The sequence below is a fragment of the Xenopus tropicalis genome, chromosome 1 (assembly GCF_000004195.4).
Source record: "Xenopus tropicalis strain Nigerian chromosome 1, UCB_Xtro_10.0, whole genome shotgun sequence".
NCBI lineage: Eukaryota > Metazoa > Chordata > Amphibia > Anura > Pipidae > Xenopus > Xenopus tropicalis.
In genome coordinates, this window is record NC_030677.2 from 59,958,066 (window position 1) to 59,975,853 (window position 17,788).

General features: G+C 38.0%; 1 protein-coding gene across 7 annotated transcripts in view; it reads left to right on the forward strand.

The window, feature by feature from the left end:
* Nucleotides 1-17,788, forward strand: part of inpp4b (inositol polyphosphate-4-phosphatase type II B) — a 351,939-nt gene that overhangs the window by 223,406 nt on the left and 110,745 nt on the right. For all 7 annotated transcript variants that reach the window (XM_031895514.1, XM_012955594.3, XM_012955592.3 and 4 more), the window contains one exon: nucleotides 6,180-6,246. In XM_031895514.1, coding sequence (XP_031751374.1) covers nucleotides 6,180-6,246 — 67 coding nt within the window. The remainder of the gene's footprint in view (nucleotides 1-6,179; nucleotides 6,247-17,788) is intronic.

Here is a 17,788-nt window from a genome sequence, read left to right on the forward strand (position 1 = left end):
TGGGAATTTCAGGTATAGAATATGGTGCCTGTTCCCACCTTAATGTAGTTTGCTTCATCCTAGATTGTGTTTTGAAGGACAGCAAGAAATGCATTTACTTATCTTTTATTTTAATCTGCTCCCTTCAAAGACATTTTATAGACATTTTAGCTGTTCATGTGCCCTGTGCACTTTTTATCAACCTTCTTTTTCAAGATGATTGTGAAGAACCCGATAACTAATCACTGGTCTCGCCTTCCAATCAACACACAAAGTTATTCTGCTTATAATTTTTAACTATCATTTTAATATACTGCCTGAAAATGGTTTAAATTTGGATGAATTAAAATGAGTCAGGAATCTTTATGAAGGATAGACCAGTGAGAATAGTTAAAATTGTGCTACAGCTGTGTTTTTATCAACAGGTAAAATGTTCTTCATGTTCCATACCATTAAAATATCTTACTTTTTGCAAAGCCAATTTGCATAGTAATTATGGATCTGAAAGAAAAGTAATGAAACCCAACATTTTGCAACACCTGCGTTCTATAAGAGAGCTCCATATCATAACTATCCATCTTTCTTTATTAAATGCATTTAACCGGCAATGTGTTGTGCTTCAGTGTTTGTTTATAATTCTGAATAAAACATATTTTGGTTCTCACAACAATGCAGAAAGTATTGTATTTGGGGTAAAGAAAATGATTGCTTAGTTCTAGGAGAAGCAGTTTCATCCGCTTTGTGCACACGTCTAATCCTATTTGACTAGGATGTAAGAATAAACACTTTATAACATCCAAACCTCATCCCAACCACACAGTCCAATTTTCTTTTTTTGACAACCATTTAATTATCTCAGTTAAGTATAATTTGAAAATACTGTGGGGGAAAATAAAAATACTTTCTTTTTCTTACCTAATTTTATTTTCTCTGCCTGAATTACGGTTAAGCCTTCTTTCCTCTGGCCAGTAAAAACGGAGTTATCTTAAAGGAAAACTATACTACCAGAATGAATATTTCCCCAATAGATAGTTTATATCATATTAAGTGGCCTATTAAAAAATATTGCTAAACTGGACAGGCTTCAACAATAAATAAAAAGATAACACAATATAGGCTTCTAAATGTCTAAAAAAATGAAGAAAATCATATGTTTAATAATATAAGCACATATATCAGAAACATAGCTCATTTTATGCATAAAAATACAACTGCAATGTCCTTCTTCCCCTGAACACACCAGTACCAAATATGCATTGTTTGTTGGAGATTTCTCACTTGTATAGGTCAAAAACTCCCTGCAGTGTACTACCAAATTTCCTAAACTTATCATTTTTTTATTCAATTTGTGAAATTTTTGAGAAATCAATTTCATTACACATCAGGAACAATAATGCAGGGATAAAAATGCAATAAAACCACACAAATTGTGCAAATCAATGAAAAAATTCGGTCTTGGGATGATAAAGTTGCAGGACTGATATGAAAGCCCTCTTGCCAACCACCAGGATTGGTATGGAATATCAAAATCACTGTTTAGATAGCTAATGATTAATGGATGCTAACAGAAACGTTACTATCTTACACACAAAGTAGCCTTATATATCTCTGACACTCATTAAGTGTTTTGGCTCATTTCCTTCGCTGATACCATCATCAACCCAATCAGTAGAACAGATATTGCTCATGTTCTGATGACATCAATGTGCAGTTGAAACACAAAGTGGTAGAGGCTTTTTTGTCAATGAATTGCTATTAATTACTGCTATTAAACTGGTCAGAACTGTCTTTGATCACTTGAGTTTATTAACGTCACCAGTGTAGTTTAAGTAGCAATAGGACAATTTTTTCCAACACACAGTAGCATTTAAATGCTGTTTGTATGAAGAAGTAAAAGGAAAACTATTTCAATTAACTAAGACAAGCTGAATGTGATTTTTTTATGATTTAGAATAGAGCAATAGAATCCTTATCTCTGTGTTTTGTGTGATAGGCGATAGAAGCTACACTGGGCACCATGGTTTTGCCAAGCAAAAAATGTGTTTGGCTTTTTTGTAGTAGCTTTTTCACTTTTTTGGGAATCTGACTGGAAGAAAGCTTATAAAGTGCTCAAGAAATGAACATATACTAACTGCATACAAGCTGATTTTCTGCCCCGTTGCCAATCCCTGCTGTCCTTCTATTGCTGATGCATCTACATTTCTGCTTTGCCCCCTGCTGCAGTGGAACTACAATATTCAGCATGCATCTTCCAACAACCAGTACAGCCACTAAAATCACAATTTAAATGTACTGAATGTAGCTTTAGCCACTTACCAAATATAGCATAATATTAATGTGCTGTGGTTACTAATGTCCACTTTATAAAGTACCTTCTTTGCTATTAGTTATTGTTTGCCTCATGTGCTTTGCAGCCTATACTAGCTTTGTCCATGTACAATATGTAGTAACTGCCAGTAAAGATTGCTGTGCATTTTAATTTGTTAGGGCTTCCAGAAGCCACTTTTGTTGTTGTACTGGGGCAGTGACTCTTGTTCTCACTGTGTAATAACTTGGGATGGGTTTTAGCCATTATATTCTTAGGCTACCAATACCCAAACTTCTAAACCAGTGCTGTCCAACTGGCGGCCCGCGACCCCCCTCTGTGTGGCCCCCCACCTGTCTGGCTGCTTTGATGGCTTACCTTTGAGAAAGCATTAAATGGTATCAGTACTGAGATTAACTGGCCCCCTGCATGGTTCTCACCTCAGATTCAGGCTGTAATCCCTCTGTATTGTTTAAATATGTAATCCCCTGTGTTTTTCACACCTTTTAATACCTGCATTGTTCACTCCCTGCAGTGTTCACACCTCAGGCTCAGACTGTAATCACTCCCGTTGTTCACTTCTTCACACCTCAGACATAGGTACTGTAGGCAGAGTATGGCACATACAGCCAGCATAGAGCAGGTAGAGTATGGCACACACAGGCAGCAAAGGTCAGGGAGGGTATGGCACACACAGGAAGGGTAGGGCAGGCAGAGTATGGCACACACAGTCAGGGTAGGGCAGGCAGAGTATGGCACACACAGTCAGGGTAGGGCAGGCAGAGTATGGCACACACAGGCAGGGTAGGACAGGCAGAGTATGGCGCACACACAGACAGCATAGGACAGGCAGAGTGCTGCCTGTGTGTGCCATACTCTGCTTGCCCTATGCTGCTTGTGGGAGGTGAACCTGGCAGGGGTTTGTTGTGGGAGTTTGTTAGCAGTTGGAAATAGCCATTAAATGGTCCCTAAGGTGTGTAATTATGTACTGGGGGTTGCTCTGCTATCCACAGGGAAGGAGGAGGCATATGGAATTTAAGGGTATATCTTAATATGACATAATTCTTTCACATATGAATGATGATTGATATCCCCACAGTAAGGACCAAGCATTTGGGATTTTGCTGTGCTACCACCATTGTGATAAAATAGGTGTGGTTTGAAGTGGGTGTGGTTTCAAAAAGGGGAGTGGTCAAAACTGGCTTCCATTAGCGGCCCTCCACCACGTATGGTAGAGAAATTTCGGCCCTCGGCACCGTAGAAGTTTGACAGCACTGTTCTAAACTATCTTAAAACTATACTTAGACATATTGATGGCATAGATCTGTGAAGACAGCCTGTGGTCTTTAAATGGGATCTCTAATACAAGATTTGGGGAAGGTGGTAAGCCCTTCAGGCAAAATATTTAAATAGTGCAGAAGAACACTAGGGGACAGAATGGAATAAGGCTGATCAGGCAAAGAACAAATGGAGCAGGTGATGATCTGAAGAGACTGGAAAATGATAAATAAGGTGATGATCATAGAAAAGAATTGACAGGCACAGGATGGATTGGTCAAAGAAGATCACAACAAGAACAAGCAGTGCTTAGACAAAGGCACATATGAATACAGGTTAAACTAGTCAAAACAGGTGTTACGGGGCAGACTGAGCTGAAAAATAGACAAGACTAAAATGGGGTGCTAGGAAAGGAAAAGGACCAGGAAAGGTGAGATATAGGGTGAAATCCGTAAGACCTGATACACAAATTGGGGAATGCAGATAATTAACCATGCACTTCTTGGCTGCTTTCCCTGCCCAGTGGTTAGGAAAAGGCATTGAGATGGTTGGGGGTCGCTGGTTCAAACCCAATCAGTGCACAGCAGAGTTACAGTGTTGTTTTTACATTTCCAAATGGAAAAATGGGGATGCACAAAAATATTAATATTCATCTGATCATGTACTTGAACATAGTGTTTGGATCACACAGAAAGTTGGAGGTGGATAATCTCCCTCATAATCTGATATTGTAACTAAATGCATCAGAAAAAAATGCTAAGCACACCCATTAAAGTAAAACCTCCTTTGTAATTTTACACCCTTTTTGTATTGCTCCATATTCCTTTTTACTTACTTAACTGAATGACACAGTAATTGAGATCAGATAACAGTCTGGATGTCAGAGTATTTCACTCAGTGTGGGCCAAGTGTTAAATGTGTTTAACGTGTGCTTTGGTTGTTTAAAGGGTCGGGACCTATCACCCATAAAATGAATTCCAAATCATTTTCTATTGTGTTACTCAAGCAAAAACGTTTACTTATACTATATACATTATTTAAATCTTGTTTTCTTTAGTCTTGAAATTTACAATCACAGCAAGCAGGTAAACACCATTTTGTGGTCATGTCATGTTTTGCTGCCCATACACAAATCTTTTGTATGTGCAACAGCAGGGGACCTGATGCCCATGTCAATGCACAGACTACACAATTGTAGACAGTGAGTAAAAAACGAGGAATGTGAGGAGGGCAGTGACATCTGGAAAGTACAGAATGGAAAGTGAAAGTGATTTATGTGCCTGAGGCATAGAGAAGCGCGGCAGACAATATATGACAGCTGAGATTTTTAAATATGTTTATATAAGTAATGAATGGTTACATATCAAAAAGATATTAATTGACTTTTATTATACATTATTTTATACCTGGGTGACAGGTCCCCTTTAAGTACAAGTTAAACTTTATTGCTGTCTTGTGTTGAGTATGTAGGGAACCATAGGAATTAAGCTACCTATGGCTGTAGTCCTACACTGTGCTATCTGCTGTTACTGAGCAGAATGTAATGTTGCCACTTTGGTTATATGTCACTATGCACTTATTGGCCCTTAGTTAGGATGACCACTTCCTGCACACTGTAATATAGGGATTTGCAGGGTGTGGGCACTTCCTCTTTGGCATTCCTATCATTCAGAGCAGGTTGCACATAGAGCCTGGGTCCTCAACTAGGCCCAGAAGTCTGTGCCCTAGAGGAAGCCAAATTCATCTAGTGAATCTAAGTCGGGGATCAGGGACCCCGTGAATGAGGTGTAGTCATTTGCAGGTTAGACTCTGTTATAGCACGCTTTAGGAGTGTGACTTAGTTCAGGGCTATTTAGTATGAGCAGCTGTACGCTCCCACATAGGAGAAATTAGAGGGTTTAGTACACCCAAGGCTCTGCTGCCTTACTGTAGGGACTGCAGTGTCAGACATAGGATTCAGGCTGTTAATAACCCCTGAACCACCGTTGCTGTAGGGATCCGGCCCAGATAAGGCAGACACCCTTGGGACTCCTGGCTATCCCCTATATCCATCTCCACAGTGGTGCCATACTATTCCTGCTATCTGCAACTGCATTTGACATTTGTGTGCAAATTTACCTTAATGCTGTGAGTATTAACCCTGCATATGCTGTGTACCATCAATAAACCAAGTTCTAGTTCAATGCAAAAGAACCTCTGGTGTCCATAATTACTTATATACACGTTGTGACAGTAGAGAGTTGTAGTTCCGCTCAAGAACACCTCTCAAGTGTAATTCTTCCGTTTTGCGAAGGCCCAGCCTGTGTGTTGGAGTCACATGTGCCCGTGCTCATACCTACTAGCCGGTGCTGGCAAATACTAGCCAGAATAGGGTTACAAGTACATAGGATATTTTTGTGGAACAGGTTGAAGCGACATAGCAGCAATTCTAGCAATCACTAGCAGATGCACATGATGTTCTAGTAATAATAATTTGAGTTATCTCTGCAATATTTTCTGCTAAAAATTAATTAAGAATGAAGTGTTTAGCAGAATTAAAACAGTCAGCAATTTGCATCAAATGCCAATGTTCATAGAAAAGTCAAAAACTTTTAACACAATTTTCTTGTTTTTGCAGTGTTCTTTGGTTTGTGAATGCTCTTCACCAGAAGCTATCAGTGGAAAGGACAATTTATTAAATACAGGTACAGTCTGTCTTTCAGTTTTAAGCACATCATTTACAAATGTAATTTAGCAATGTTTCCATAATTGTCATTAATTAATAAAATAGAATATGTTTTTTGAAGGAACTGGAATAATTCAATTTATAGACCGTAATTTAGCTACTAAACTCCACATCTTTGCCTAGTTAAATTGAAAATTAACAGTTTCCAGTGCCCTCATTGTTTTCGTAATTGCAGTGGTTCATTAATTGGCAAAAATATTTCCAGGGGCTGATCAGTTCTAGCAGAGTTAAGTGGTTCATTTCAAATCCTCTTTGACATAAAATATATGTGTAGGTTAAATTAGAATTACCAGTGTAGGTAGATATGAATGTAACCCTTTGTTTGCCAGCTTAAATGGCTATGGCTCTGTCCACACTTTTAGTTCATAAAATGACTAATTTAATTGTGTTGAACTAAAACAAACCCTAAACTTTGTTGCAGTTGAGCATCAATGTGAAAATGTCCCCACCGAGCATAGGTAGTAGGGTTAGTGGGATGTGTGTATTTATAAATGTGCGTGTTTTTGTCAATGTATATACCACTGAGTTTATATACTGAACCTCATATTTGTGTTTTAGTGTGCATGGGCAGTATTTTGAATCAGAAGTTACTCTTATAGCCACATTTTTATTCCAAGTCTGGAATGCTGTTACCTAACTTTTTCTGATGTTTCTAGGTTATCCATTCATTTGCCTTAAAACCATGTATGTACAGTAGATGATATAAAAATATATATTAAAATATATTACCCCTTCAATTCAGAGTTAGATCTCTAGCAATCTCCTAGCTATCTTATCTAGGATAACTAAAGCTGAGCACATGAATAATATAACTGATTGTCTCTCCACCCAATATTGGTACTATTGCTACTTTTAGGAATACTACGGATGACATGCTTATTGACACTGTTCATTCCACACCCTGCCTTGGGGTAATAGTTTTACCATTCATATTAATACTGTTGTCAAAATCTGTTATTTTTCCTCTGCAATAAGATCTATCCTTCTATTCTCTCAAACAACTGCTACACCACTTATCAGTGTTACTTGGTCATCCCACCTAGACAGTTGGAACCTATTACTAAATTATGCCCAAGACTTTACTTCACCCCCCTTCAATCTTGAACTTTGCTGCTAGAAATCAATTTATCTGCTATTAAAATATTTATCATAACTCCCTATTTTTTAATTTATTTTTTTTCCCTCCTCAACATAATACTATAATTCTTTACTTGTTTCTCCATATGTTCTAATACCTTTTCATACCACCTACATACAATCCCAAGTCTTGTTTTAAATGTCTCTTGCTGCATCCATAAATTCTTCTGTAGGGAACTCTTCCTCAAAACTAAACCCAAAAAACAATCTTACCTTCTCGCACAGTATTTATTTGGTCTTTGTGCCTTCTTCCATGTATGACTCATAATCTTAAGTGGCTCCTAATCATTGTAACTGCATATCATTTTATTTAATTAGCTGTCTGGTTACCCATGTTTGTAGTGTTAACTTAATGTAAAATTCACAGTGTTTGTACCTACAAATACTACTATATATATAAAAGAGTGCACAGATAAGTAATGTAATTCATGACCTTGGATTGATCAGAGGCAAATCCTGTAATATAATTACTAAGCTTGTGGATAAAAGGTTTATTATGGAGCATTCAAACAGCAGATAATTAAGAGGAGCTGGCTGCATATGCTCTTCATCTTTTTTTAGCCAGCAAATAGAAATATTCAGTCACTTGATCCACCAAGATCTCAGGATTATGTGTATACACTTCCCCCAATTTGCAGAACTTGACCAAATTGTCACAGTTAGTAATCAACCTAACTGTCCAACCAAATGTAAGCATGTATGGAAAGCACTAAAGTTGATGTTGAGTTAGAGTTTTAATCTCATGTATAGTCTTTTCTCCCCTATGATTTTTTTTTTTGTCAGAGACTGGAAATACATTGTTGTATATTTTACCTTAACAGCTAATTAGGTGCACCTACCAGTAAATTTTACCACAGACATAGCCTATAAGCCCACGCTTGATATTGCAGAGCAAAACAATATCTGCAATAATCGGCATGAGGAAGTATAAAAGTGTTTTGTTTTTTTTAATGACATTTTTTTGTTATCATTTTGTAATTAAACAAAATAAAATAAATTAATTATTAGCAATTAAAACATAATCTAGGTAAATTGCAAAGAACACTCTGAAAAAAAATTACATTGATTTGTTTATATTGTCTTTAACCCTTTCCCTGCCAAAGACGTAGGTACTACGTCGGTTTAAAAAAAGCAGTTGTATGCCACCGACGTAGTACCTACGTTTTTGGTACTAGTGTAATTCTCCCTGCACCGGCGGCAAAAGCCGCCGGTGCAGAGAGTCAGCTGTGCCCCCAACCCCCTCGGCAACGAGCCAAGGGGGCTGGCAAGTTGGTCCAGCGATGCGATCGCATCGCACGACCTACTTACCCAGCAGCAGACCGATCGCAGCGTCTTCTGCTTGTCACGTCTGTTCCCCAGCTTCTTGTTCCTCCTAGCTCTGCCCACTCACTTCCTGTGCTGCGAGGACTGCAGAGAGGACTGCCTGCCTGCGATCCCTGCTGGTAAGTGCTCTTTATTTGCCTAATACACACACTTACACACATTTACAGGCATTTACACACATTTACACACACATCTACACACAATTTAGCATACTTTTTTTTTTTTTTTTTTGTCCGATTTTGCACACTCTAGCACACTTTAGCACACTTATATACACACTTACACACTATCACACACATTTTAGATGTCTGCACACATGTATACACAATTTTTTGTGTATACAAATTTATTTTTTTTTTACTTTTTTTTTTACCCCTTTGTCTTTAGTTTTTTTCCCTAAAAATTTTATTTTGACACCATGACTATTGGATCTATTATTCTGACCACTAATTACACTGTCATGTGACTTATTTTGTTGTGTCATCGATTTACACAATTTTTGTGGTTTCATTGCATTTTTATCCCTGTATAACTGTTCCTAATCTGTTTTTAGCATAGCTTTGCCATGCGGTACTTTGGTGTAGAAAAATAACTTTACCTATTTTGAATTCCTCAGAATGTGTACTTTCCAAAAATATATGGTTTTCTGGGGGTCCCTGTGTAGTTTGGGGGTGTTACACATAATACGCTGTCAGGGGTCTCTGTGCAAAAGCTGAGCTGGCAGGCGAGAAATCCTTATGTGCTATTTTCTTTTTGGGGTCAGTACATACCGCAGACTTTGGTATATCTATGCATATTGGGCATCAAACTGTTCAGTAGGCCTCTGGTGTTCCTATTTGGGGTGATTTGCCTTTGTACGCAAGAAATAGTGTGAGATAAATGCGGCAAACTGCAACATTTTTATGCGATTTTCTCAAATGTCATAAAAACCAATAACTTTAGGAACGCTCTGCAGATTGGTACTTTGGTGTAGAAAGGACTCTTTACCCTTGTTGGATTTGTCAGAATGTGTACTTTCCAAAAATATATGGTTTTCTGGGGGTCCCTGTGTAGTTTGGGGGTCTTACTGCATATAATACGCTGTCAGGGGGCTCAGTGTGCAAAAACTGAGCTGGCAAGCGAGAAATCCTTACGTGCTATTTTCATTTTTGGGTCAGTACATGCCGCAGACTTTGGTATATCTATGCATATTGGGCATCAAACTGTTCAGTAGGCCTCTGGTGTTCCTATTTGGGGTAACTTGCCTTTGTACGCAAGAAATTGTGTGAGATAAATGCGGCAAACTGCAACATTTTTATGTGATTTTCTCAAAAGTCATAAAAACCAATAACTTTAGGAAAGCTTTGCAGATGGGTACTTTGGTGTAGAAAGGACTCTTTACCCTTGTTGGATTTGTCAGAATGTGTACTTTCCAAAAATATATGGTTTTCTGGGGGTCCCTGTGTAGTTTGGGGGTCTTACTGCATATAATACGCTGTCAGGGGGCTCTGTGTGCAAAAGCTGAGCTGGCAGGCGAGAAAACCTTACGCGCTATTTTCATTTTTGGGTCAGTACATACCGCAGACTTTGGTATATCTATGCATATTGGGCATCAAACTGTTCAGTAGGCCTCTGGTGTTCCTATTTGGGGTAACTTGCCTTTGTACGCAAGAAATCGTGTGAGATAAATGCGGCAAACTGCAACATTTTTATGCGATTTTCTCAAAAAAGTCATAAAAACCACTAACTTTAGGAAAGCTTTGCAGATGGGTACTTTGGTGTAGAAAGGACTCTTTACCCTTGTTGGATTTGTCAGAATGTGTACTTTCCAAAAATATATGGTTTTCTGGGGGTCCCTGTGTAGTTTAGGGGTCTTACTGCATATAATAGGCTGTCAGGGGGCTCTGTGTGCAAAAACTGAGCTGGCAGGCGAGAAATCCTTATGCGCTATTTTCATTTTGGGGTCAGTACATACCGCAGACTTTGGTATATCTATGCATATTGGGCATCAAACTGTTCAGTAGGCCTCTGGTGTTCCTATTTGGGTTGTGTTGCCTTTGTACGCAAGAAATTGTGTGAGATAAATGCGGCAAACTGCAACATTTTTATGCGATTTTCTCAAATGTCATAAAAACCACTAACTTTAGGAAAGCTTTGCAGATTGGTTCTTTGGTGTAGAAAGGACTCTTTACCCTTGTTGGATTTGTCAGAATGTGTACTTTCCAAAAATATATGGTTTTTAGGGGTCACCCTACATTTCTGCAGCTTCCACCCCTCATAAAACTGCCATGTGTTTATGAATTAGGTAAAGATAAGCCATGAAATTAGTGTGCACAACGTATATTTGGGGGTCTCTAAGTGCCATGTGCTTTGATAAACCTATGTACAGTGGGCATCAAACTGTTCAGTAGATCTCTGGGGTTCATATTTAGGGTGTTTTATCTTGGTACCTAATGACCTGTAGAAAATAAGATGCTGTATAGTGGAAGTTTTGAGGTGATTTTTGGAAATGCCATAAAAATCATCAAACTTAGGAAAGCTTTATGGCTTGGTACTTTGGAGTAGAAAGACATGGGTACCCATTTTAGATTCGGGGGGATGTGTACTTTCCAAAAATATATGACTTTCTGGGGTGAATGTACTTTTTACTAGCATTATCCCACATATAATGATGTAAATGTATTGATTTTGCAGAAGCTGAAATGACAGATATGATAGATCATATGGAGGTATGTTCTCATTGGGGCCCCTACATGCCACATACTTAGGTAAACCTATACATATTGGGCCTTAAACTCTTCAGTGGGCCCCTGGCATTCATATTTAGGGTGTTTTATCTTGGTACCTAATTCTATGTGGGAGATAAGATGCTGGAAACTGGAAGCTTTGAGTGGATTTTTAGAAATGTTATCAAAATTGCCAACTTTAGGAAAGCTTTGCGGCTTGGTACTGTGGAGTAGAAAGACATGGGTACCCATTTTAGATTCGGGGGAATGTGTACTTTCCAAAAATATATGGCTTTCTGGGGTGAATGTACTTTTTACTAGCTTTATCCCGCATGTAATGATGTAAATGTTGATTTTGCAGAAGCTGAAATGACAGAAATGACAGTACATATGGGTATATGTTCACATTGGGGCCCCTACATGCCACATTCTTAGGTAAACCTATACATATTGGGCATCAAACTGTTCAGTAGACCTCTGGGGTTCATATTCAGGGTGTTTTATCTTGGTATCTAATGACTTGTAGAAAATAAGATGCTGTATATTGGAAGTTTTGAGGTGATTTTTGGAAATGCCATAAAAATCGTCAAACTTAGGAAAGCTTTATGGCTTGGTACTTTGGAGTAGAAAGACATGGGTACCCATTTTAGATTCGGGGGAATGTGTACTTTCCAAAAATATATGACTTTCTGGGGTGAATGTAATTTTTACTAGTTTTATCCCACATGTAATGATGTAAATGTTGATTTTGCAGAAGCTGAAATGACAGAAATGACAGTACATATGGGTATATGTTCACATTGTGGCCCCTACATGCCACATACTTAGGTAAACCTATACATATTGGGCATCAAACTGTTCAGTAGACCTCTGGGGTTCATATTTAGGGTGTTTTATCTTGGTATCTAATGACCTGTAGAAAATAAGATGCTGTATAGTGGAAGTTTTGAGGTGATTTTTGGAAATGCCATAAAAATCGTCAAACTTAGGAAAGCTTTATGGCTTGGTACTGTGGAGTAGAAAGACATGGGTACCCATTTTAGATTCGGGGGAATGTGTACTTTCCAAAAATATATGACTTTCTGGGGTGAATGTACTTTTTACTAGCTTTATCCCACATATAATGATGTAAATGTGTTGATTTTGCAGAAGCTGAAATGACAGAAATGATAGATCATATGGGGGTATGTTCTCATTGGGTCCCCTACATGCCACATACTTAGGTAAACCTATACATATTGGGCATCAAACTGTTCAGTGGGCCCCTGGCGTTCATATTTAGGGTGTTTTATCTTGGTACCTAATGCTATGTGGGAGATAAGATGCTGGAAACTGGAAGCTTTGACTGGATTTTTGGAAATTTTATCAAAATTGCCAACTTTAGGAAAGCTTTGCGGCTTGGTACTGTGGAGTAGAAAGACATGGGTACCCATTTTAGATTCGGGGGAATGTGTACTTTCCAAAAATATATGGCTTTCTGGGGTGAATGTACTTTTTACTAGTTTTATCCCACATCTAATGATGTAAATGTTGATTTTGCAGAAGCTGAAATGACAGAAATGACAGTACATATGGGGGTATGTTCACATTGAGGCCCCTACATGCCACATACTTAGGTAAACCTATACATATTGGGCATCAAACTGTTCAGTGGACCCCTGGTGTTCATATTTAGGGTGTTTTATTTGGTTACTTTATGACCTTTAGGAGTTAAGATACTATAGACTGGAAGCTTTGAAGCGATTTTAAAAAAATTTCACAAATTTTGATAAAAATCAATAACTTTAGGAAAGCATTGCGACTTGATAGTTTGGAGTAGACAAACAGTTGTGCCTATTCTGGATTCCCCAGAATCTCTTCTTTCTAAAAATGTAAAATTTTCTGGGATAAACTCTCTGTTAGTGGAATTTTTGGCCTTGAAATCTAAAGTATGCAGCTTTCTGGAGCAGTGCTTTGGAAATTTGGTAGTGTACTGCTGGGAGTTTTTGACCTATACAAGTGAGAAATCTCCATAAAACTATATATATTTGGTATTGGCACGTTCAGGAGACATGGGACTTTCCAAATCAGTTGTAATTTCATGCATAAACTAATTTTTGTTTCTGGTGCATGTGTTTATATTATGGAAAATATGATTTTTTTTCATTTTTTAGACATTTAGAAGCCTATATCTTGTTACAGAATTGGAATTACACAAAAATTCTACCATATTTTAAAAGCTTAGGTTGTCCTGAAAAAAACAATATATAGTTTTCCTGGGTAAACTAAAAGTCCCCCCAAGGAAAGGCCCCTAAAGTGAAACAGTGCAAAATGTTCAAAAACTGTCTGGCAGTAGAAGTTCCGCTTTGTCCAAAACGGCTGGCAGTGAAAGGGTTAAAACTGCACTGCAAAATATTTAGAAAGGACTTCCTATACAGGTTGTGACAGCTGTGGTGAAAAACATCCCTGTGTCAATGGCCTAAAGAAACCATTTGCCCAATTTATTAATAAGGCACATGATGTATATAGCTATATTTAAGTTACCATGTCCAGGGAATCTTCTTTGTTTTGATGGTTAATTTTTTTAATGTGGGAGCTGGCATTTTGCCTCAACACAGCAGTAAATTGATATATTACAGACTAATGTTGTTGTAATGGTTTTTCAGCATACATCTTAACCACATAAACAATAAATGGCTATATTATTATAATAAAAAGCATATAAAAAGAACATGAAGGCAAGTATTTTTTCTAGAAATGATGAAAAGCCTAGTTTTAGAGGGAGCAAACAACTCTGTTAGGGCTTGACAGAAGACAATGCACATCCAAAATAATCTGGCAACCAAATACTGGCTTTTGCTATAATTAAATCTTCTTGACCAAAATAAAACCTGTGAGTGCAGGTTTCCTACAATACATGGGCATCTGTTATGTGAACTGCACTGAGACACAGTTCTTTTGATACAGTTCCAGCATGCTTTTGCATATTTAATGTCCAATTTTAATATATGTGTTTGAAACAGATCATTTTTCCTAGGGTTTGAAGGATAACGATAACGATCTGTTTGGCTTGGCACCCATTATCATGATTCATGCTAATTAATCACATCTGACACTGTTCCTACACTACACCTATGTATTTGTTTCTGATCCCAAGTTATAAACAATGATGCACACATCATACAGTGGTGTGAAAAACTATTTGCCCCCTTCCTGATTTCTTATTCTTTTGCATGTTTGTCACACTTAAATGTTTCTGCTCATCAAAAACCGTTAACTATTAGTCAAAGATAACATAATTGAACACAAAATGCAGTTTTTAAATGAAGGTTTACGTTATTAAGGGAGAAAAAAAACTCCAAATCTACATGGCCCTGTGTGAAAAAGTGATTGCCCCCCTTGTTAAAAAATAACTTAACTGTGGTTTATCAATTTCAATTTTCAATTTCAATATCAATTTCTGTAGTCACCCCCAGGCCTGATTACTGCCACACCTGTTTCAATCGAGAAATCACTTAAATAGGAGCTACCTGACACAGAGAAGTAGACCAAAAGCACCTCAAAAGCTAGACATCATGCCAAGATCCAAAGAAATTCAGGAACAAATGAAAACAAAAGTAATTGAGATCTATCAGTCTGGTAAAGGTTATAAAGCCATTTCTAAAGCTTTGGGACTCCAGCGAACCACAGTGAGAGCCGTTATCCACAAATGGCAAAAACATGGAACAGTGGTGAACCTTCCCAGGAGTGGCCGGCCGACCAAAATTCCCCCAAGAGCGCAAAGACAACTCATCCGAGAGGCCACAAAAAACCCCAGGACAACATCTAAAGAACTGCAGGCCTCACTTGCCTCAATTAAGGTCAGTGTTCACGACTCCACCATAAGAAAGACACTGGGCAAAAAAGGCGCAAACCACTTTTAAGCAAAAAGAACATTATGGCTCGTCTCAATTTTGCTAAAAAACATCTCAATGATTGCCAAGACTTTTGAGAAAATACCTTGTGGACCGACGAGACAAAAGTTGAACTTTTTGGAAGGTGCATGTCCCGTTACATCTGGCATAAAAATAACACAGCATTTCAGAAAAGAACATCATACCAACAGTAAAATATGGTGGTGGTAGTGTGATGGTCTGGGGTTGTTTTGCTGCTTCAGGACCTGGAAGGCTTGCTGTGATAGATGGAACCATGAATTCTACTGTCTACCAAAAAATCCTGAAGGAGAATGTCCGGCCATCTGTTCGTCAACTCAAGCTGAAGCGATCTTGGGTGCTGCAGCAGGACAATGACCCAAAACACACCAGCAAATCCACCTCTGAATGGCTGAAGAAAAACAAAATGAAGACTTTGGAGTGGCCTAGTCAAAGTCCTGACCTGAATCCTATTGAGATGTTGTGGCATGACCTTAAAAAGGCGGTTCATGCTAGAAAACCCTCAAATAAAGCTGAATTACAACAATACTGCAAAGATGAGTGGGCCAAAATTCCTCCAGAGCGCTGTAAAAGACTCGTTGCAAGTTATCGCAAATGCTTGATTGCAGTTATTGCTGCTAAGGGTGGCCCAACCAGTTATTAGGTTCAGGGGGCAATTACTTTTTCACACAGGGCCATGTAGGTTTGGATTTTTTTTCTCCCTAAATAATAAAAACCCTCATTTAAAAACTGCATTTTGTGTTTACTTGTGTTATCTTTGACTAATAGTTAAATGTGTTTGATGATCAGAAACATTTTGTGTGACAAACATGCAAAAGAATAAGAAATCAGGAAGGGGGCAAATAGTTTTTCACACCACTGTATATCCTATACAGTATATTGACAAAATACATAAATCATATCCCTAGCTTGTTTAAATATGGTTAAAAGCTCTTCCTATGAAGATGTAACATTCATGGTTTGACAACGCAATAAATCCTATATAACTTCAGTACCCCTATTATTTAATCTAATTACTGAAAAGGGGTCTGAATGGTAACACAGAGCAATTAATTTATAGCCTCTCTGCTTTGTGAGGCATCAGCTGTCAGAGCCCTAGTGACAAATCTACTCCGCTTCATCTGCACATAAAAACTAAATGTTTTAATACTATCTCCTTTTTCATTATACATTCAGTTCATGCTATTTTTTATGTTTAAAAACTGAAATGAGTTGTGAGTATTTTGTTCTGCTGCTCTTCACTGGAATCTGCTTCAAACTGAATGCAGCTGCCATAACTCAGCAGTTTTATGAGGAATAAAGAACTTCATATAGTGCTTCCTGGAAGTTTTTTAATGGTTACTTAAATAAAGGCTTTTATGTGAAGGTCGTTGAGCCCACATATCTGGCATAAACACACCATAATTGTGGCACTTACTATATCCCTTGTTATAAATCAAGCAGAAATACTGCAAGTGCTTTTTATTATTTCATTTTAATACTTTAGACTAAATAAATCACATTTATGTGCATGAGTAGAGGCTGGGTGTAAACATTATTTGCTGCAGGGAAAAGTTCACAGGGCTATTTCCTGAGCAGGTAGCTTGGCTAATGTGGCCTCACTGAGCACAAAGCCAAAAACTTCCTTTGAGCTTTGCAGGATGTGCTTGTTGCCCTAGTAACCTGAGGCAGGAAGTTCCTGTCACATTTCCACTTGGCACATAATGGAGTGAGAGAGTTAGCAGTCAGCTAGAAGGGTGCTAAATCCACTTCAAATAGAACTGCATTTATCATCTATCATTTTCTAAAATCACACATAAACATACAGAAATGTGCACATAGTTCTTTGTCATTTTTGTCCATGCCACAAATGACAATAATCCAAATGCATAATGATCGTAGGTTAGCACCTGCATGGGCTTCAGAGAGAAGTAGTGCTTCTGCTTATACATTTGTTTTCAGATTATAGATACTGTTCTTTAGTGCACTCTTTACAATATTTAATTGCAATTGTTCATGTGCAATTGTGCATCTTTCTAGTGTGTTCTATTTTGCTGGCTGCCCTGGCCCATGCCAGCTTTATAGAGATCTTCTTCTGATACTATTTGTACCTATTGTGAACCTCCAGACGACCGCAAACCTTGACTGGAATGCTGTATGATCACCTAAACTGCCTGGCCATACCTTTAATACTGCCTGGGGTCTGTAGCTCAACAATATATAAGTATACAATCTATTATCTGCAAACCAGGATAATTTTTTTTCTTCATTTTAAAGCTACACTTAATAAAAAAGTACCTTGCTCTGGATGGTAACTAAGCTGTATAAATCCATATTAGTGTCAATGAAATCCCATTTTTTTTAGTGACAAACAGGGTTATGTAATAAAAGGCACTATGTTTGGCCAGCAGCAGTAACCCATAGCAACCAATCGGAATGAAGCATG